Here is a 23280-nt window from a genome sequence, read left to right as displayed (position 1 = left end):
AAAGAGGACTCAACCCAGAAGCGAAGTCTCCATCAAGTACAGTACAGCCTGGAAGCGGTCTTTATGCAGATAGCCCGTTCTCCGAACAGGGACTCAGTCTAACCGCGGCCCACCCGTGCTTGTGGCCTGGGATGCGGCTTGCGTGGCCGCTGGGCTGCGCGAGCTGTGGGTGACCGCGCCATCCTTTGGGATCCCGGCCCCTCCTCTATCCCGACGGGCCCCGGCAGCGGTTGGACAGGGCAGGGTAGGGCAAGGCAGGGCAGGGCAGGGCAAGGCAAGCAGCTGGCCTGCGTGAACCCTACCCTTCGCCCTCTGACCCAGGGAAAGAGGCGGCACCGCTCACTCGCTCCCACTCAGCGGCGCCGGTTTAGGCAACATGGGGAAGGCGGAAGTGGGGCCTCGGCTCGGCGGCTGGAGCGTCTCGGCCGAAGGAAGGGAGGCGGCTGGGCGACCGTGTTGCTGAGCTCCCGCGCGGCTTGTCCTCCTTCCCGTCTTTCTCTCTCCAGCCTCTTTTCTCCCCCAGGGCTCCCGAGGGGCAACCAGAAAGCTGTACCGGGGAAGGGCGGCCTGGCAGAGCCCCGGCGGGGTGGGTCCAGTTTACCTCAGCAGGAGCTTGTTCCGTGTCTTCGGTAGACCCAGACCCTTGGACGCAGCTAGCTCTTGCCTGACTCCCCCACCCCTGTTCGCATTGTAAGAGGCGAGGTGTAGGTTGCTTCGCGAGTTGTTGCCGGAGAGGATGCAGAGCAATCTTGACGGGTGTTAGTCAGGGGAAGTGCAAAATTGCCCTGGGGAGGCGGGGAGGTTTCTTATTGAAGCCCGTAGTCTCCGGTCGGGTTTGGGTGCGGGTGAAAATCGGGTGGGTAGAGAATAAAATAAAATACTCTCTTGAATAGAGAAGTATGGAGGAGTAGAAGTATCTAAGATCACAGAGGAATGCTGGAAATTAACATCGGAGAAAAGAGTTTGAAGGGACGACGGTCAGCTAAACTAGGAAACCTGGCCCACTTCGTTAAAGCTGGTCAACGAATACCTTGAGATTTGCCTAGATATCTGGAAGGCTCTATCAGGCTTCCCCACTGTTAAATGTACTTTTTGAGACAATAATTTATTTTTGTGGCTATTGCTACTTGAAATCCCCCCCTTCATTACTATGTTGGCAGAGCAAGCCCAAAAGTGGTTCCCAACTCATGTGCAGGTTACAGTCCTTCAGGCCAGAGGTCTCAAGCCAAAGGGCAAAAGTGGCACTAATGATACATACACTATCATACAATTGGGAAAAGAGAAATACTCCACTTCAGTGGCAGAGAAGACCCTTGATCCAATATGGAAAGAAGAAGCTTCATTTGAGTTGCCTGGATTGTTGATGGAAGGGAACTCCGAAAAATACATCCTCTACCTGATAGTCATGCACAGGTCTCTTGTTGGGCTTGATAAGTTTCTGGGACAAGTGGCAATTAATTTAAATGATATTTTTGAGGACAAACTGAGAAGGAAAACAGAGTAAGTGTTATTTTATATGTCTGTGTTGGAAATTGAATCTTCTTTTGCAGATGTAAACCTGTGGTTTTAAGAGATACTGCTGAACCTTGGCTTCCATAATCTCCCAATGCTCTTGTTGATTGGGGCTAATGGGTATTAATGGGTATCAACTTTAGAGGTCACATGTTGTCCAACTCTATTTTAAAGGGTTATCTTTAAATCTCCACAAATTGTTCACATAACTAGCTTATAAGCACAATTAATATGAACTTAGAGCCTCTGAGAATTTATAGGCTTTCTCATAAAAGCCATAGTTCATTGCTAATATGTAGCTGGGAATGGTTATTAGCAAACATTTAATGGGATCAGCCATGAATTGTGGATTATGCACTAGTAACTTTATAACAGAGCTCAATCAATATGGTTTACTTTTTGGATTATTATATTTGAATCTAGTTATTGTAGCTTGTAAATCATGGCTTATGGCTTAATGTTCTGTATTATTTTTTTTTCCTTCCTAGCATTTAAAATATAGTGAAAATAAACAGTGGTAGAGTAATCTGGGAACAAGAACTTATATTTGGATGATACCCAATAAGTATGAGAGACATGGTATTCTCTTGTTGGATTTATTGGTTGGAGCTAAGATGTCTGATTTGAAATCAGAGCATATGAACTTCCACTGATGTTCTCCATAGTGTAACACTCATGATTCTGAAAATAGACTGTATCTCTGGATGATAAGTTCTTTCTTTTTTTCTAATCATGTTACATGATATCCTGTTATTCCATAACACAGTAAAATATGGATATATATATATATATATATATATTTATATTTATATTTATATTTATATAGGTACAGTGTTCTTGGACATGATACTTTGGGAAATATATTTATTTCATTATCATTTATATCTTATTTTACTTACTTTATTTATATTTCCCCATTTTCTCTAAGAATGTAGTGCAGTTTTATGCCCATAACAACAATACTATCTGGGAGGTTTGGTTTAGAGTGACTTGCTTAAAATTGCACAGTGAGCTCCTTGGTTGAGCGGGAGTCTCCCAGTTTAAAACCAGCATTTAACTTCTATGCTACATAGTTTTTGACTCAGTGTTTTAATTAACAGTACTAAACAGATACAGTACAGGGATGTGGTAATTGTCTGGTCCATCCATATAGCTTTCATTGAATTGGGATAATATCTTGAACTATCTCATTTTTCAGAATGTGGTAGCCTTGCAAGCAACACCTGGAAGCATTACTTTTGAAGTTTTCTGTTGTAGTACTGAAGCAGAGTATTGGGCCTTGAAAAAAAGTGAACTAATATCTTGGGAAAGACGCACAGAGGTTTCAAGGATTTTGTCATAAACAATTTTTATTTTATTTATTTATCTAAAATGAAGTATATTGCAGTTAATTTTTCAGTTTTGTCATGGTGGGATTTTAAGATTGTTATAGAGAAACAATGGATTTACACATTCAGGAAAGACAGCATATTTTCAGAAGTATTTTATAAATGTCTTCATTTACAATTAAAGCATGATTTTAGACAAGCCTTATTGTATTGCATATTCTCCCTTTTTCCCCGCCATTTTGAAGTCAGGATTAAGGTCAAACTTAACTTAAGAATATTAAGTGGTGAACTGCACAATATTTGTATATCCTGATTTTGATTTATTATGTACTCAGTTCAGTTCTTACATTGCATGCTTTCTTGTTATTTTCATGACAAGAAACAGAATTTAAACAGAATTGTGTCTTAAAAATAAGCACTGGATTTCACCTTAATATTCAGGAAGGATAGTGGTGTTATTTGATCAATCATTACTCATTTTAATAATATGTAATATAAATGAATTTTGTTTGTACATACAACACATTTATTGCTTCTGCAGTGTGTTCACATCTTGGCCTATTAAGTAGAGAGACTATTGTGTTTATGGCCTAATTGAACAGTTATATTTCTTTGTGTACAACATTTATGTCAAGTTTAGAACATTTTTTGTCTTATTCAATCTGTATCAATAAGCTGAAAAAATTATGCCAAGTTAGTCCAGAATTGGGTAAAACCTTTATTAGGATCAAAATGCCTGATTAGTATCTTTATTAATGCCTACCAAAATTGCACAAAAAGTATTAAGTTTTCAAGCTGTTCCAAACTCTTGATCAGGTAGTATTTTACCATAACCAGGAAGTGGGGAAGATCACTATTTTTGAAGTCATAGTGATGGGATTTCACATATTTGGGATCCTTCTTTGGAAGTTTCTGAAGGCAACAGTGAGGGAGTGTTCTCCCAATATAATCTACTGCATTGTGCGACCATTGGTGAAAATTGGGTATAAGACATAGAAAGGGTATTTCTGATCTAATATGTGATTGTGCTGTGTATGTCATAGTTGGATTTTAGGGGCAGATACACAAGGCATCATCAACAGACAGATGCTATTTAGCATGTTCTCTCAAGATAGCAAACATTCAGTTTGTTCAGTTGTGTTTTCTCCCATAAATCTTTTAGCATCATGATATACAATATTTGTGTGGTTTGAAATAATTCTCAGGAGCTAAGTATAGCATGTGAATTATTTTATGCCAAATTTACTGTTTGTACATGTTGCTTTCTTTGGTATTAGCAGAGAAAGCCACAGCATTCTAACGATTTTAAGTTAGTCAGAAATAGGTGTATTCACTTAAGTGAGATTTAATTCTCAAATATGAATATAGGACTGCAGCCTAAACATGCAGCCTGACTGTTGTCACAAGACTTTCTGGTAGATGTTTATTATATAATGAATGGATTTCCCCTCTAATATTTGTAAATTGATCCAAACATATTTTTACTTTAGGCAGCACATCTATTAAAGTGAAACAGAATATTTTGCAAGAAAGAAATAATGCCAATATATAGTATATTCACTGCAATTGAATGTAAGAAGAATTTCTTGTACATGTACTACTGTGTTTGGCCAGTGACAAACTGTTCACTTCATTTTTACTTTAACACATACTCAGTTTTTATAATATTTAAATAGTTTCAAATTATATTTTGGTATGCATTCCATAATAACACTTTTTCCATTCATTTAGTGAAACTGGACAAAGCCACTTGTCACCTCATGCAATTCCCTGTGGTCTGTGATGTTCTCTACTCTTAAAAATAAAATTATACATTCTTAAGGCTGTACTTCAGTTCTCTAGCACTCATAACACAAAGTGAAACAGATGAAAAGATAAAGAAAAATGAAAAAAATAGCAAACATTCTGTTCCTTTTTCTGAAAGAGTACCTCTTCCATATGTTGTATTGGATTAAGATACTAAGTTAACCCAGTGTAGACATTTGGAACATACAGATAGTAGGGGTTGGAGTTCTATGTCAGATTCAAATTTCTTGAAGTGAGAAAGCTTATTTGGTTTTGGAGTGTAGATCCTATACTGTTCTGGCCTATGTATACAGTATTAGATACTGCTTGTGGAAACTCTCTATACACAGTATCCAACTCATACAGATCTTTTACTGTGTACAGGTAGTCCTTGACTTATGACCATTCATAATTGCCATTTGCAATCTTCCCTGCCGGCTTCCCCAGAAAGTCAGTGGGGAAGCCAGCAGGGAAGGTCGCAAGTCACTGGAGTAAGTCTCCCCCATCCACACACCCTTCCCCAGCCCTTCTGTGGTCATGTCATCCTGGTTACTTGTGCACCCCCGCACACCTTCCCTGAGCCTTGCTGTATCTTACTCACACACTCCTGGGCACCTTCACACACCCTCATCGTGCCTCCCTCACATCCTCTCTCTCTCTCTCACACACACACATGCACACACAGCAGCAGTCACTTGCCTGCCTGCCAGCCTGCTTACAAACCACTTTGGATTTGCAACTTTCTACTGGCTTCCCCACTGACCTGGTTGTGGGAAGCTGGCAGGAAGTTGCCTTGTCTAACAACCATGGGATTCAATTAATAACAACAACTGGAACTGCAGGGATTGTCGTTGCTAAGCGATGTGGTTGCGCTTTACGACCGCATCATTTCATGATGGAAATTCCAGTCCCAATTGCTGTCATAAGTCGAGGACTACCAGTATATATTAAAACAGTGGAAGTAATCTTTCTGCATTGCTAGCACAGGTACTGGGCTATTGCTAGTGTAATATAAGTGGGTGGTGTTTGTGTGTATTATTGTTGCTTTCTAAAAACTCCGTATTTGCATTTTAGGTGTTTTGCATAGGCACAGTTGTTTCTGTTATATATTCAGTATTTGTGTTGTTAAAAGTAATAAATCTTCAAAAAATTATGACTATAATTGTGGTGCAGGAAAACGTGACAGTTTTGTACAGTTATATATTACCATACAAAATCCACTGCAAAGGAAACTAGGTTATCACGGGAATTTCATCATTATCCTGTTTAGAGATTTGAGTGGCTAGAAAGGAGATGATGTTTTTCCAAGCATTTCCAAGCTATGATTGTGCTCTGTATGTGAACAAATACAGTAGTTTTGCAAATAAGCTGTCCTCTTGTCCAGATCTTTAAATAGAAAATACAGGCACCAATCATTTCTGAAGAGTGAGCTATGGTATCTAATAATATAATGCTGATTTCTTTCAAGGTGGATAATAAATATAAATTGTATTAAATAATGTTTCCTTGCATTCAGATACCTTGAGCAGACTTGGAGCATTTTGTTCCAGAATGACTCTTCAGTGTTGATGTAATCTTAACATTACTTAGTTTGGGAATAAATGAGATCCAAGTATTTGATGAAGTATTTTTATTAGTAATACTTTTAGTTTTTAATATATTTAATAGCTTCCTGTTTCCAACACAGCTGTACATATGGTTCTCTAAAAGACAGACTTCAGAGTCACTAGAGTATTACAAAAAGAGATATTTTAATATTCTGCATAATGCTGAAACTTATAAGCAATTCCCCTGTGTATGTGTTTCTTTTTGAAAAATGAAGGATAACAGCTGATCTAGAATTCTAGGAAGACTGCAGAGCATGCAAATTGCTGAATTTTCTTTTTATCAGGAAAAGATGTATTTGCCAGGCATTGTGACTTTAAAGATGTATCCGGCCACAGTTCAATAGCCTGAATATTAACACTATTTAAGTTGCTGTTAGTTATGGCTTAGGCTCATTTCTTTAAAAATAACATGAGTGATGAAGTTGAAACTGAAGTGCCTTCTCTATTGCAAAATTTAATATCTTCACTCTGGCACAAGACTTAAGGATTTTTTGTTGGGAGGGTTCTTTTATGAGTATGAATAAACTTCAGCTGTTGGGAAAAAGATTATTGGAATTCCTACTTCAGATTTGGAACAAGTGGTAGTTATTACAGTCCTTGAATTTTTAAACCAAGAACACCTGAAATAGTCTTATTGCTTCCTTCATGACTATCTGAATTTGTAGATCATGACAATATAGTGACCTAAGGCCTGTTCATTAGTTAGCTAATTCCTGGAGACAAACTCTGATCTGCTTTAAGCCTTTGGTGTGCTTATTCTTTCCCTCAGCGCAGAGTAAATTAAAGAATGAATGTATCATTTTTGTTTAGATGGTCAAAAAATAAAACATTAAGGCTGCAGTTCTGCCTCCATAGAACTCCCATTAGTAGGATTTATTTCTAAGTAGAGAGGAATATGGCTGTACTATTAAGCTTATCTCAGAAATAATGGAGGATATGGGGGGAGCGAGGTGGTCTGAATGTTCACACATGTAAATATATAAATGTAAAAAAAAGTCACATTATTACTTTCTTGTTTCTGGCCAAGCATATTTCATTAAATTTGTTTATTTATTGGAAAGTAGCCATTGCCATTCAAAACTATACTGAAACTTTCAGTATTGTTTCTTTTTGAAAAATGAAGGATAAGAGCTGATCTAGAATTCTAGGAAGACTACAGAGCATGCAAATTGCTGGATTTTCTTTTTATCAGGAAAAGATGTATTTGCCAGGCATTGTGACTTTAGTTTGTAGCAGTACCATAGCAAGAATAAATGAAAGTATTGAATCACTATAGTTTTAGTTGCGTCTTGATATATTTCCTAATCCATGATTTTGGAATATTCTAAAATCTTAATTAGTGTCTAAACTAATATGGCTTTTTTAACGCTTGGGTACAAAGGAATGCTTCCAGAATGGAAGCATAATTTTTTATTACTTCTGACCTTCACAATAAAAATATAATTGTATATTCTCTCATATGTTATGGTTCTTCATTCACTACATCATCCAATTGTACAAACATTTTTTAACAAAGTACACATAATATGAAAAGCTAATGTTTTACTATATTCCCTCCAAAAAAGGTTATTCTCTTGGATTGGACAGATTAATAGAAATTTCAGTGATGACAGTATGGGGGTTGAAAGGCAAATTAGATTGGAAAACTGGAAATACCACCTTTTCCTTCCCCAGAATAATGAAACCAATATGATATTATTTATCAGTTTTATTATTTATGGGATTTGTTTTTATCTTATAACAACACAGAAAGCTGTAGTATGATGCAAAAATGCATGTCTATATATCATTGAATATTACATATAAAAAACCCTACATCCATATAGCTAAGTTCACACACAGGGTTTTTTCCTGTAGGGAACTGATGTCATTTGACTGATGTTTGTGTGGGACAGGAATTAATCAGCATGCTTATAAGGTAAGCATTCTGGATTTTGAATGTCCAAAGAGGGCTAAGCATTCAGTGTCTCATAACTTGCCACCCTTTTATTGCAAGACATTCCCTATGGGGCTGCCTTTAAGAAAGACGTGCTAGCTGCAGTAAATATATCAACAGATTGCCGAAAGGAATGGCATGTGGAATATGTATAATACTAGTTTTAAAATAACTGCTGTGTTTTAATTTGCTTCTGGTTTTAATTCAAGATGCTAATAAAAATGATAATCTTAAACAGTTTGGTTTGAACATAGTGATAGAGTTCATAATACTGTGCTAAGCCATATTATAGTTTAATTTTGGCTTAATGTATTGTAAAGAGTGAGTTAAGATTTAGCATGTTGTGTGAAACTGGTCAAATATGGCATGTTGCTTAACAGCACATTGGTGAGCAAATAATAGCTAGGTTGTTTTAAATGGTCTTACAGACCTTGGGACTCGCTTCATAGCCATATTGAGGGATATCAATAGAAAAAAAAATACTGAAAGGTGCCTGGAGATAGGAATAAAAGCAGCAATAGGCAAACTATGGGTTGATGCCCCTCTAAAATTCAGTGGGAAAATGGCCAAGCTTTGGTGGCATGATCACTATTCTTTCAGTTTAGACTCTACTCCCCAAATAAAGTACAGGAATAATATTTAAGTCGATTATTATGGATTATGGAAGCAGTGTAAATTATTTTTTTTAATTGAATATTGTACTGTATATTAACTTATATATGAAATCTATGGGGTCTGACCTTGAATTAGGTCCAGAACAGCTGTGTCAGAAACCAGCTGTGTGATTGAGGGAACAAGATGATTAAAACATATGACTCTCATATTGCACCAACTGCATTAGCTAGTGGTGCATTTCTAAGCTGAGTTCAAAGCACTTTCACTAAGTGATCTGGAATGGAGGACCTTCTCTTTTGCCCTACTTTGGCAGCCATTAAATTGGCTATTAAGAGATAGCCTTTTTGGCAATGTCCTATTCACCTGTGGAATGCCTTATCAACAGGATTCCCATTAGACCATCATTGTCAGTTTTCAATAAGTTGTATAAAACTGTTTATCTTAAGTCTTTGAAATGGTATTTTGTTTCTCTACTCTGAGTTTTAGTTTGGAACTCATTTTAATACAGTTTTAATTGCTGCAATTTCTTGAAGTTTTATTAATATTTGCATGTTTTATTGTATATGATTCTGATTTTTATTAATTTTTTTGCACGTGAAATTTTATTCTTCTAAGATGCTTGTGCTAAAATTTGGCCAAGGAATGCTTTTTGAAATAAATATATTTAAAATTGTACTCCAAACCCGCTGATTTGTGTATATTATACATTTACTTTTTGTAATCTTATATAACTGCAGAAAAATAATATAAAATGGAACCATAATAGGATTTTGACGCATGCTTATTCAACTAACAGCATACTATCTTTTTTTTAAGATGGTTTACTCTAGAGTCCAAGCAAGGGAAACGAACTAAAGACAGAGGTGAGATAAAAGTCAACATTCAGTTTATGAGAAACAACATGACGGCAAGCATGTTTGACCTGTCAGTTAAGGACAAAACTAAATCTCCTTTTGCTAAATTAAAGGACAAAATGAAGGGTCGTAAGACAGATGGAACATTTTTGGATACATCCTCTGCAATCATTCCAAGTACTCATATGCCAGAAACTAGCAATACAAGTTCCCTCAATGAATTACAGTTAAAATCAAAGCCAAAAAAGCCTTTTCTTTTGGGACCTCAGCGACTCTCTTTGGCTCACTCAATGTCTGATCTAACTGGACCTCAGATAACTTCAGAAAAAATAAAATCAGGCACAATTGGCAACATATACCTCTTCAGACGTCAGCTTGAGTCTGTTGGTTCTGAGGATGAAAGTGGTAAGTAAAGATTTCTTAAGAAGTAAGTTTTACTTGACAAGGCATTCTAGCAGGATTACTCCAAACCCCATATCTTTATGCTGTTACTCCTAAGAAACATAGTTCTATAAATTTGAGATAGAACAGAATTCAAATAAAGATCAATAGAATATATCATCAATAATTCTGTTTTAATAGCTTATAATTCTTATCACTTTATCACTATATTCAGTTTTGCTTCCCTATTGTTGTAATTTATTTTAAAAATAGGTTTTGGGTATACAAAGGTCCAAAGTTCCAAGTTTCAAATGTTTTTACCTTGAAACAGACATTCTGCATCTTCCATGATTGAAATGAGAGTTTTGTTTTGAGCTTGGAACAAACCTTGATAGTTTTTGAGTGTTTTGTGCTGTGATGGGACATGTTATCTTGCAGTTGGGTTGACTTTTTCCAGATGTTTCCAGCCTAGCCAGTACAGCAGGTGAGACTGATTTATTGAGCTTTTGGGGGAGGGGTGCAGAATGTACATAGTCTTGAATCTAGTTGATATTGAGATGCATTTAAAACTGAAAATACTTTTTATGTTTTGATTGATTTGTTATCTTCACGTGCACTCTGTATATATGAACTTGTGATCTGTGCTTTAGAATATATTTCAGTACAGCTTTTACTGGTTTGTAGAGTCTAATAGTATTAGTGGTGTATTTATTTTATGCTGTTGTATTTTTGTTGTTATGATTTACCGTACTCTTATTCATGCTAGAGTTAGAAGAAGTGCTTTGTTCCTACAACACATAACTGCTTTTTCCTGGAGTTGTGCAAAACTTGTATTTGAATTTGTTAATAATAATAGAAACAAAACAAAGCATAAAACTGGACTTGTGCTTGAACTTTTTTTTTTTTAATTTCCTCAGATCCCAATAGAATTTCTATGGGGATTTTTTAATGATTAATTTTTTAAAAAGAAGTTCCTTTTTTAAATTATTTTTAATAATAATTTTTATTAATGTTAAAAAAATACTCTGGTTTAAAAGAAATTCCTGTGGCCAAGTTTTCTGCAAGTTGGATGGTAGATAAATAATCAAAATGTGTTAATATTTTCAACTACTCTTATGGCCCTGAGAGGAAAACAAAGGAGCAAGGGAGTTCTGCTGAATTCCCATTGCTTTCTTTGATTAAACCCTCTAAATTAAGTTTTATCCTTGTGGAACACAGTCAACTCAGTTGGAATGTTTCTATTTAGACTGTTTTTTCCAAGCTTGAAACAAAATCTGTTTTCCACACTATACACCATACTATGCATATTATACATCATCCTTAAACTAGAATTTTCAGATTGGATCACATGTGTCATTAAGATACAGAATCAATATCACAGTGACAAAAACATGGCAACATTTTAAACATTTGAATCTTCTGGAAAGGCCTGGGGTAAACAAAATGGTGTAGTGTGTGTTAGGCCTATCAGCTTGTTAATATTGGTTCTTCCCAGTGAAGCAATGATTATAACTTGTTCAGATCATTGTATAATTTAATTTACGATGTTGCGAAATACATTGTATTCTGATCATGTGACCGCATGCATGTATTATTAAAGCATTCCAAATCAACTCATGAGAAAGGGTAGTTATAAAATACATTAATTTTGTTTTGTTAATTACTATTAGCTGCCTTGAAATAGTTTTTGGGTGTAAAGTCAGGCTCTAAACTGCCAAAAAAAAATGAGTATACTATTTTTCCCCTTCCTAACGTTATGGTCATCCTCCACATGTAGAAAAACTTTTAGTGCAGTAGTGCATTTTTGCTATCCATAGAAGTTCTTAAGTAGATTGCAGTGCATATGGAATTTTATAAGAAAGCCATAGCGCTAACATAATATTTTAGTGGAAGAATTTATTATATGGTCAGATGCTTGTTGAAACTGTTGGACTTCATTCCGCCAAAGCTAGTATTTTCATGGTCTATATTTGTAAAATAATTTAACAGCTGTTTAAATTATACATTAAATTATAACTTATAAAAATAGTAATATATTTTGTGTATGTGCGTGTTTTATATTGGTGTATTTGAGTCTAGTTGCATACTAATAATATTGTTTTCAGGAAATCTAAAATCTCCACACAGGCGGACATTAAGTGCAGATACCACTAAAGTGAATCAGCTAGACAACACAATTGATGACAGTGACTCAGCTTTTGTAGCTCAAAATGACCCTTTTACAAATGTGAGTGCTTCATTGCCTCAAAAGTTTGCCACATTGCCAAGACAGAAGAATCCATTTGAAGAAAACCCTTTATCATGGGAACAAAATATGGGCCTGTTTTCAAAACCTCCTGAAATAAAAAAAGACATTAAGAAAGAAAAAAAGGAGAAGGTTAGTCTCTTTGAAAGAGTAACTGGAAAGAAAGATGGTAAACGATCAGATAGACTTAGTAATGGAGGATCTGAAGGCTCCTCTGACTTGAAATCACCCAGTGCTTTTGCTGAAAGTCATCAGGACAGCTTTGATTTTGATTCCACTAATCCTTTTACAACAAACTTCAAGCCAAAAACTGTGCTGCCATCTAGGTAAGTTCCTTATTTAGATGTCTTTAAGTTGGTGGTTACTTTTTTCTTTTTATTAGAATATATTTATTATATTTGTTCTGAGAGATCATTATTTAATTTTTTAAAAAATCAAAAATATTACAATCCTGGATAGATACTTAAGTGCTGTGATGGAGCTAGCCTAGGTAGGCATTGTGGAACAATAATTCTGTCTGTACAAACAGTTTTACCATTCTATTATATGAAAGCCAATGTACCCTTAAGTTGCAGAATTATCTGGCAAAGAATTAAGGACCCGTTGTGCTTTAAATCATCAAGCAAAGCCTCTGCATGTCCATTATTAAAAGGCTGAATAGTGTCTATGTAGCTGAACACAAATATGTGTGCTTGGGGAACCCACCTACTTATTCCCAGTTTTTTAAATGATTGAGGTGCACCTACTTCCTCAGAAGGCATCTCACTTTGTTTGATACTTGCATTATTGAACAAATGACTTTATTTAAAATTATTATTACAACTATGGATTTAACTCTTATGTCTTTATTTTGATTCCTTTGACTTTGTGGGTAAAATATTTCTAAGAGCGGGAAAGTCTGAAGCTTTCTGTCAGTAACACCAAGCCCATTTATCAGCACTGTGTGAATGGATCTTGAACTTGTACTTATTCTTGCTTTGCTTATGTACTTGGTCTTCTCACATCCACTTTATCAGCAAACCAGAGTTTGATGTTCCTTCATAATTGAGTGGACTGTGATTTGCCACAAAATTGAAAGAGAAAAGCAAAGGGAATGCATGACAGAGTAAGCAAGAACAGAGTAAATTCCAGAAATATTCCCTTTATTAGATCTTTGTATCAATGGTATTAAAATGTGAATGTGGGCAATATGTGTGGGGGATAGCAACAAGGAGCAAGGCCACCAGGAAGGGAAAGGAGACAAAAGACAACACAGTCCTCAGGGGGAGCATGGGAAGCATAAGAGGTTCAGGATAGCCACTCCCTAGAATCTCCCAGGGTATATCCAATAGTTGCAATAGTATAGATTTACTCTGGCAAGATTCTGTCTACATGGTGTAAGCAAACAAAGGAACTTAACTCAACTGGACAGTTTCACCATTGCTTCTTGGACTGGGCCTGACATCAGTCTTGCCAGACTCAATCTATACTACTACAACTAGTGGATATATGCTGGGAGATTCTAGGGAGTGGCTGTCCTGAACTTCTTATGCTTCCCATGCTTCCCATGCTCCCCCTGCGGACTATGTTGTCTTTTGTCTCCTTTCCCTTCTGGGTGGCCTTGCTCTCTGTTGCTATCCCCCACGTCAGCCTCCTCTTTGTAGATACATTTCATCACAGTATGTCTAGTTAGCACATTCCATTGCCCTAGTTGTTAAATGGTGGAGAACTATTGGCATAATCAGTAAATGCAAGTACTAAGGATATATCAGATTAGCTTAAAAGCTACAGTATAACCCCACATAGCTTTGTCTTTTGTAGTCTCTTGATGTCATACTTAAATTAATTCAGCCTAGTGAGTAAACTGACAAAGCTACTAGCTTATGTTGTGCTTGCTTACAAACATTTTTAAAATTGGTTCTCTCAAACTTTGTACAATGTTTAGTGTTTTTAAAAGAAAGTATTTGCCATTTCTTTCCCACCAAGAACCGATTGGAGGGAATATGATTTAAAAACTAAAACAAAAGCATGGTCTTAAGTCATACTTCAGTCCTCCTCGAGATCTTCTTACTCAAACACAAACATTTATTTCAAAGGTGTATATGCAGCTCTGCAGTCATGATCAGGTCAGCTTATAATAAAAATAAATAAAATTAAAATATGGTTTGGACAAAATACAGGTAGTCCTCACTTAATGACCATTTGTTTAACAACTGTTCAAAGTTACAGTGGCACTAAAAAAAGTGACTTACAACCTGTGCCTGAAGTTATGACCATTGTAAGCACCCCTGCGGTCACAAGATTGCAATCTGGGCGATTGGCAACCAGCTTGCACTTAAAATGGTTATGGTGGCCTGGGGTCACGTGATCACCATTTGCGACCTTCCTAGCTAGCTTCCAGCAAGCAAAATCAATGGGGAAACCATGTGATTTGCTTAATGACCACATGATTCACTTAACAACTGTGGTGATTCACTTCACCACCACTGCAAAAAAGGTCTAAAATTGGATCTGGTCACATGATGATTCACTTAACAACCTCATCGCTTAGTGACCTAAATTCTGGTCCCAATTGCGGTTGTTAAACAAGGACTACCTGTAAATGTAAAGACCTTCTCATATCAATAAAATGACCTATTTGGGGGGATTTTTTTTCTTAGGAAATATTAGCATTAGTAGGAAAAAAATAATATTTTTTTAGGATATACCTTTTCCTTAGTAGTCATGTGCTTTAGCTTACCCAGTGAAACTTCTAGAAGCTTCAGAGGACTATTTTAAGATTTGGGTAGGAATATACAGAGATTACAGCAGTGAAGTGCTTTAGATTTTTAATCCTTGAAACAAGTACAGTTGTTTTAATGAGTCAGAAACAGGTGTTAGGTTCATGTTTCCACATGGTCTAATTCACATTTTTGGAAGTGATTCTGAAGCATTGCACAACCCTTACGGACACAGTCTGTCCTTCAGGAACCTTGTTGCCAAACAGTAATGGACCCTGTTTTTTTTTTTTTTAAGACACTTTAAGCAGAGATTAGAAATGCACTGAGAGCCATAAAATTGTCATATTACCTGTGTCATGTGCTTTTACCTCCAAAGTAAAATTGGCATTTTTTAGCTGTATACTAACCTAATGAAATGTCCAGATTGTCTTAAAAGAAATCTGCATATTATTTTGAAGAGTAACATGCTGCACTTATAACTGCTGTGAAAAATATCAAAAGCCACTGTTTTATACCTTTTTTCTTTCCTTTCTATTTTTCTTTAACTTTCTTTTCTTGCACTTTTTGCTTTCTCTTTGCTTTCTTTTTCTCTTTTCCTCTTTATATTAGTTTGTATTAGTTTATCTTTTTTTTAAGTTTTAATAAAAAAATTATATATATGTATGTGTATGTGTGTGTGTAACTTGCTATTTATACCTGAAGTCAGTTTACTGCTGTTGAGATTTTTTTTTTCCCCCTCATCGCCCTAAAAGAAAGTCCTGGTGAGTAGAAATAGCTTCAGAGTAATTGACTTTTTGTACCTACTGCTATAGAATCTATAGCTCGACTAATTCTTTGTTAATGACAAACCTATATTAGATCATTGTTTTCCTTTAGCAACAATAGAATTAATATTTTGTAATCCTAATTACACTTTTCAGAGTTTCTCTTTAAAGTTACTTGATCACTTTCATTAGTTAATGGCACCATTCATCATAGTAGCTCTCCAGGTGTTAATGCGTAGCTCTCATAGCAGTCCTGTGCACTGAACATACTTAAGAACAAATGTCAAATAAAATACTGGTTTTCCATAATATAGATAGCTCTATGTGCAACATTTCTATAAAAAATGTTTGTTTTTATGCTACACTACAGTAGGCTAATACACTAATGTGAAAATTTCTCAATTTACAGCACTTGACAGGTGCTAAAAGAAAAGCATCTTTAATTTTAATGTGTTGTTAGGCCCTCTTTAGAGGGATTGTATAAGTTATTAACAAGGTCCTCTGAGACAGGAGACGGGTAATTAACAAGACCTACAGAAAGAGAATTTGGGTAATTAACAAGCTCTTAGGCACTGGACACAGGGTAACAAATAGTCCAGTAGTTAAAGGCGACAGGTTGTTACTAGCATGATTGAATGCCAGGTTTCAGAATGTGAATAGATAGGTGTCTCAATGAAGTGTTTAATTAGATTATTATGGTTGATTGCATAGTCAGCCAGATGTTTAGACTGCATTTGGCATTTTTATCCACCTATCGAGTCCTTCCCAAGAACCTGGGATAGGCAGATGTTGTTGTTTGATGGTGTTAAAGGTATCGTCAGAGGATATAAGCTGTTGCAAGTAAAGCTGCCTTTTCCAATTGACTGATGGTGATTTTGCCAATGCTGATGGTCTTCAAGTGGTGCTCCAGACGTTCTGGGATTGTACCTAAGGTGCCTATAACTATTGGCACTATCTTTGTTTTCTTTTGCCATAGTTGTTCTACTTCTACAGTGGGGCAAAAAAGTATTTAGTCAGCCACCAATTGTGCAAGTTCTCCCACTTAAAAAGATGAGAGAGGCCTGTAATTTTCATCATAGGTATACCTCAACTATGAGAGACAAAATGGGGGAAAAAATCCAGAAAATCACATTGTCTGATTTTTAAAGAATTTATTTGCAAATCATGGTGGAAAATAAGTATTTGGTCACCTACAAACAAGCAAGATGTCTGACTCTCACAGACCTGTAACTACTTCTTTAAGAGGCTCTTCTGTCCTCCACTCGTTACCTGTAGTAATGGCACCTGTTTGACCTTGTTATCAGTATAAAAGACACCTGTCCACAACCTCACACAGTCACACTCCAAATTCCACTATGGCCAAGACCAAAGAGCTGTCGAAGGACACCAGAAACAAAATTGTAGACCTGCACCAGGCTGGGAAGACTGAATCTGCAATAGGCAAGCAGCTTGGTGTGAAGAAATCAACTGTGGGAGCAATAATTAGAAAATGGAAGACATACAAGACCACTGATAATCTCCCTTGATCTGGGGCTCCATGCAAGATCTCACCCTGTGGGGTCAAAATGATCACAAGAATGGTGAGCAAAAATCCCAGAACCACATGGGGGGACCTAATGAATGACCTGCAGAGAGCTGGGACCAAAGTAACAAAGGCTACCATCAGTAACACACTACGCTGCCAGGGACTCAAATCCTGCAGTGCCAGACGTGTCCCCCTGCTTAAGCCAGTACATGTCCGGGCCCGTCTGAAGTTTGCTAGAGAGCGTTTGGATGATCCAGAAGAGGATTGGGAGAATGTCATATGGTCAGATGAAACCAAAGTAGAACGTTTTGTCTAAAAACTCGTCATGTTTGGAGGAGAGAGAATGCTGAGTTGCATCCAAAGAACACCATACCTACTGTGAAGCATGGGGGTGGAAACATCATGCTTTGGGGCTGTTTTTCTGCAAAGGGACCAGGACGACTGATCCGTGTAAAGGAAAGAATGAATGGGGCCATGTATCGTGAGATTGTGAGTGAACACCTCCTTCCATCAGCAAGGGCATTGAAGATGAAACGTGGCTGGGTCTTTCAGCATGACAATGACCCCAAACACACCGCCCGGGCAACGAAGGAGTGGCTTCGTAAGAAGCATTTCAAGGTCCTGGAGTGGCCTAGCCAGTCTCCAGATCTCAACCCCATGGAAAACCTTTGGAGGGAGTTGAAAGTCTGTGTTGCCCAGCAACAGCCCCAAAACATCACTGCTCTAGAGGAGATCTGCATGGAGGAATGGGCCAAAATACCAGCAACAGTGTGTGAAAACCTTGTGAAGACTTACAGAAAACGTTTGACCTCTGTCATTGCCAACAAAGGATATATAACAAAGTATTGAGATGAACTTTTGATATTGACCAAATACTTATTTTCCACCATGATTTGCAAATAAATTCTTTAAAAATCAGACAATGTGATTTTCTGGATTTTTTTCCCCCATTTTGTCTCTCATAGTAGAGGTATACCTATGATGAAAATTACAGGCCTCTCTCATCTTTTTAAGTGGGAGAACTTGCACAATTGGTGGGTGACTAAATACTTCTTTGCCCCACTGTATTTGCAGGTTTTTCTCCAGTTTTTTCTCTTCTATTCTGCTGCCTCCAGGTATTGTAAGGTCCACTATCCAGACTTTTTTTCTGTCTTATCAGCAATTGTTAAGTCTGGGGTATTGTGTGGCAGGTGCTTCTCTGTTTGAATTCTAAAGTCCCAGAGCACTTTAGTGTCTTCATTTTTTTATTACTTTGTTTTGTACTCCTACCAGTACTTGCTTGCAGGCAAATGGTATTTCTTGCTGATATTCCAGTGCACCAGTGTTGCTACTTTGTCATGCCATTGTTTGTAGTCAGTCTGTGTGATCTTCTTGCAGCAGCTGACTAGGTGGTCCACTGTTTCTTCAGCTTTTTTGCAAAGACGGCATTTGCTGTCTGTTGCTGTCTTCTCAATTCTGGTTTTATATGCATTTGTTCTTAAAGCTTGGTCTTGTGCAGCCAGAATTAGTCCCTCTGTCTCTTTCTTCAACTTTCCTGCTCTTAGCCATTGCCAGGTCTTCTTGTTAACTGCTTTGCCTGCTGTTTTTTTTTTTGTGTACTGGCCATGTAATACTTTGCCTTGCCATGTCTCTTTTCTATTCTTCATTTGATCTTTCTTATGGGCCAGTTTGGTTTCTTTGGTATTCAGGAAGCCTTCATGGTGTACTAGCTTCAGTGCATCTTCTTCACTGTCCTTCAGATATTATTATTATTATTATTATTATTATTATTACTACTACTACTACTACTACTATTACTATTACTACTATTATTATTTTGAAATATGTTTCTCTGTTATAATAGTCATTGAATGAAAAACACTCTCCCTGTGAGACCTCTTTCCATTTGAAATTTCATTTAAAATGGCCAAATCTGAATTGTATTTTACCAATATCACTGAAGAGAAAAGGGAAAACAATGACAATGGAAAATCATATTTTAGTAAGATAAATTATATCTAGATGAAAGATCCAGTCTCAACCAATTGTGCCAAAGTTTGAGTAGACTTAAATTGAATGTCAGGGGCAAGATCACACTTAGTTGGGTTTGTCTTTTTAAACAGAACGGGGATGGATAAAATATATTTTGTTCTGTTTTGGAGTTAGCAAGGGATTATAAAAAGGTAGCTAGAACCATATGAGCTGCCTCCTGCCTCTTCTCACAGAAATAAAAAAAAATAGTTAATACATGTAATAATTGCAGGTGAGCTTTGGATTTGCTTGAATTTCATATCAAATCAGGCCGCTTCAGAGAGATTTGTGACTCTCAGAGGCAAAGGAGGATTTGTTTTGAAACAGCTAAAGTTAAATCTGGAATTTCCCCCCAAATTTTTGGAGCAATTCCAGTCATTGCATGGCTATGGAATGGCAGACATTAAAAGAGAAATCTTGTAGTTTTTTGTTTTTTAAATCACAGGGCATGATTTATCACAGTTTTGGCTGAGGGAAGTTGAGCTTTATATAATGAGTGTTCAAGTTTGTTTCTGCTTTTTTTCCCCTGTTGTATCTGAGCAAGAAAATTTGAAGAGCTATTGTATTTTTCTGTGTTGGGCTTTTATATGGTTTAGATGTACTAGTCTTCCAATTAAACCTTATTCTAATTCCCAGGCCTTTTTATAAAGCCTTAACTTTATAAACTTTTCTACTGTAATCCATTCATCGGCATCTTCCTCTAGAATTTGAGCAACTTTTTAGCCAAGAATTACACAGTTATCTGTTGTTGTTGTCAAACTAATGGCCACTCTCGCTACAGTGGTTGGAGATTAGAGAAATACAAATAATTTAAATGAAATAGTAAAATACTAACTAGGCCTAGAATTCCTCAAGAAGTTGCCATCAAGTTGAAAAGTTTAATGTGACAAAAATAGAACATTTTAAATATCAAAATGTTTTGGTCATGAGAGAACAGTTTCCAGTACTGTCACAGATCACAGATTCATATTGATGAAGTTCACATTCTGCTGAATTCTGTTGCCTGGTGAAAGTCCTGAAAATATATGACTATTAGTACACTTGCCTTGTGCTAGGCAAACAGAAATGAAGTGTTGGTTCATTTGGGGAGAGCACTTTTATCTGGGAGCAACCCCTGCAAATTTTGTTTTTTCAATGATTCTCTTACATTCTTCCAATCCATTTTTTAAAAAGTCTGTGTATTCATTAATTACATCTGATCAATTTATATTGATTGTTATGTGAAATATCCCCTGCTCTATTGTCTTTCATCTTAATTCACAGTAGATAATACAGTTATTTAATACTTTTGATTACTTGTTTCTATTCAGTATACAAACCACCACTCACAAGGACTTTTAAAAACAGCATATCTTTTAAAAACATACAGTAAAATATTAAAGAAGTTTGTTTAGAGTGGTTCTATCATTTCTTCTTTGGATCCTTGCCCTGTGTTGCTTATAATTTCTAGCCATGCATTTCATAAAATTGGAAGATATCTCAGGAGATCATCTAGTCCATCTTCCTGCTTGGTACTGGTTCTGCTAAAGCATATCAGACAAATGTTTGTCCAGCCTCAGTTGAAGACCTTTAGTAAAGAAGAACATACCACTTCATGAGGCAGTCTCTTTAACTGGTTGTGTGGAGTAAAAGAGACTGCCACCTTCCAAAGGTTAATGGACCAAATCTTAACTGGTCCAGTAAAGTGGTGGTGAGGCTTACCTAGATGATATCATTGTCTATACCCAAAGCTGGGAAGATCATTTCAAGCATTTGGAAAAAGTAGCAACAAGTCTCCAAAAAGCTGGTCTTACAGTAAATCCAACAAAATGTCATCTGGGTTATAAAGAGTCAAAAACATACTTGTTCATTGTTGACAAAAATGATCCAAAGCTACATATTTGTGTGGCAAAGTTATGTGAATCTCTAGGATTATCAGTTTATTTGAAGAGGAAATTAGAGTCATGTGTTTCAAGCAATGGGATGGTAATCAGGTGTGAATATGGGAGATCCTGCCTTACTTAAAGAACAAAATTCTGGGTATTAATTATCAAAGACTGATCTTCATAACACAGGTATGTGGAAGTGTGTCATGGCTTGAACAAAGGAGATTTCTGAGGATCTCCGAAAAACAGTTGTTGATGCTCACCAGGCTGGAAAAAGTTGCAAAACTATTTCCAAACTGTTTGGACTCCACCAGTCCACTGTTAACCAGATCGTATACAGATGGAGGCAATTCAGCACCATTGTTACCCTCCCCAGGAGTAGTTGACCAACCAAGATCACAGCAAAAGCAAGGTCTCAAAGAACCGCAAGGTAGCTTTTGAGAAACTTAAGGCGTTTCTTACATTTGTGAATGTCAATATTCATGAGACCACCATCAGGAGAACCCTGAACAACAAAGGTGTACGTGGTGGGGTTGCAAAGAGAAAGCCAGTACTCTCCAAAAAGAATGTTGCTGCCCATCTACAGTTAGTGAAAGACCATATGAATAAGCCAGAAGTGTATTGGAAGAATGTTCTGTGGATGGAGACCAAAATATAATATTTTGGCTTGAATGAAAAGTGTTATGTTTGGTGAAAGGCGAACACTGTATTCCAGAATAAGAACCTTATCCCATTTGTGAAACATGGTGGTGGCAGTATCATGGTTTAGGCCTGCTTGCTGCCTCTGGACCAGGCTGGCTTGCCATCATTGATGGAACTCTGAATTCTGAATTGTACCAGCAAATACTGCAGGAAAAACGTCAGGGTATCTGTCCATGAACTGAAGCTCAAGAGAAAGTGGGTCATGCAGCAAGACAACCCAGAAACACAAGTCAAAAACCAAAAAATGGTTAAAGCAGAAGAAAGTTAATGTTTAGCATGGCCAAGTGGGCAGTTCATATGAGGAAGCCCACCAACATCCCTGAGTTGAAGCTGTTGTATAAGAAGGAGTGGGCTAAAATTCCTCTAGCTGATGTGCAGGACTGATCAACAGTTATAAGAAATATTTTGTTGCAGTTATTGCTGCTGAACTAGTTACCAAAAGCAAAGGTTCACATACTTTTGCCACACAAATATGTAGCTTTGGATCATTTTCCTCAATAAATTAATGAAGAAGTATAAAGTTTTTAACTCATTTCTTTAATTGGGTTCTCTTTCTCTAGTTTTAGGACTTGTGTGAAGAACAGAGCACATGTTAGGTCATATTTATGTATAAATATTGAGAATTCAAAAGGGTTCACAAACTTTTAAGCACCACTGTGTATCTTATTTGAAAGTAATTATAATTTTCAGCTTTTTAAAGGTATATGATTTTATTTCTTCTATAAAAAGACTGTTATTAATTGAAAGATCCTGAGTAAAGAACTAGATGGAGGAACAGCTAATACAATCTTGAAAATATCAGAAGTTTTTCCCGCTAGTGAAAAATCAAGTAATTTTTAGCATATTAAATATTGTTCAATGTTCTGTATTATGGTAAATAGAAATAAGTGGTTTGACTTGTATCTTGTAATGTATATTGATAGCTTATGTTTTGAAATGTTCTTTTGCCACTTCAAATATTTGAAAAATCATAGCTTAGGAAAAATTAAATGTCTTAAATAATTTCTATCTGCTTTGTTTATCTTTCTGCTTCCTTTTTGTCTGGCAGTCTCAGCTACAACATTATTTTCTTCATCTGTGAATTTCCATGCTTCTGAATGCTGATGGGATTTAATATTCAGGCATACTGCTTTATGTCAGGCATTAATTTGGAATACCTGCTCATAATAAAACAAACTTTGTAAAGTTTCAAACAGTGTTAATATTGGCTACTGTCTTGGACCTATTTTTCCACATTTGCAGGGTATGTTCCTTGCCACTTCTTGCAAATGTTATTCATTGTTTGATTTTTGTTATGGTAAATATTACTTACATAAGAACTTCACTGAACCATAGAATTGATAATGGAAAGTTATATTTAACCAAAGTAAATAATAAAGCAGCATCTATTAATTTTAGTAAAATAGATTTAGATTAGATCATGATTTAAGTGATATTTACATAATTATATAC

At 36.5% G+C, this 23280-nt stretch overlaps 1 protein-coding gene across 2 annotated transcripts in view; it reads left to right on the top strand.

Annotated features, from left to right (window-relative positions):
- The first annotated feature begins 317 nt into the window (after positions 1–317).
- RAB11FIP2 (RAB11 family interacting protein 2) overlaps positions 318–23280 on the top strand; it is a 34526-nt gene continuing 11563 nt past the window's right edge. For both annotated transcript variants that reach the window (XM_007437211.4, XM_025172539.2), the window contains exons 1-3: positions 318–1500; positions 9600–10042; positions 12124–12589. In XM_007437211.4, coding sequence (XP_007437273.1) covers positions 1151–1500; positions 9600–10042; positions 12124–12589 — 1259 coding nt within the window. In that variant the 5' untranslated portion in view covers positions 318–1150. The remainder of the gene's footprint in view (positions 1501–9599; positions 10043–12123; positions 12590–23280) is intronic.

This window comes from Python bivittatus, unplaced genomic scaffold (genome assembly GCF_059951505.1).
Source record: "Python bivittatus isolate LINGU-HERP-01145 unplaced genomic scaffold, Pbiv_v1 ctg000980_np1212, whole genome shotgun sequence".
Classification (NCBI taxonomy): Eukaryota; Metazoa; Chordata; class Lepidosauria; order Squamata; family Pythonidae; genus Python; species Python bivittatus.
Note: the sequence above shows the minus strand (reverse complement) of the source record. Positions and strands in the feature narration are given on the sequence as shown.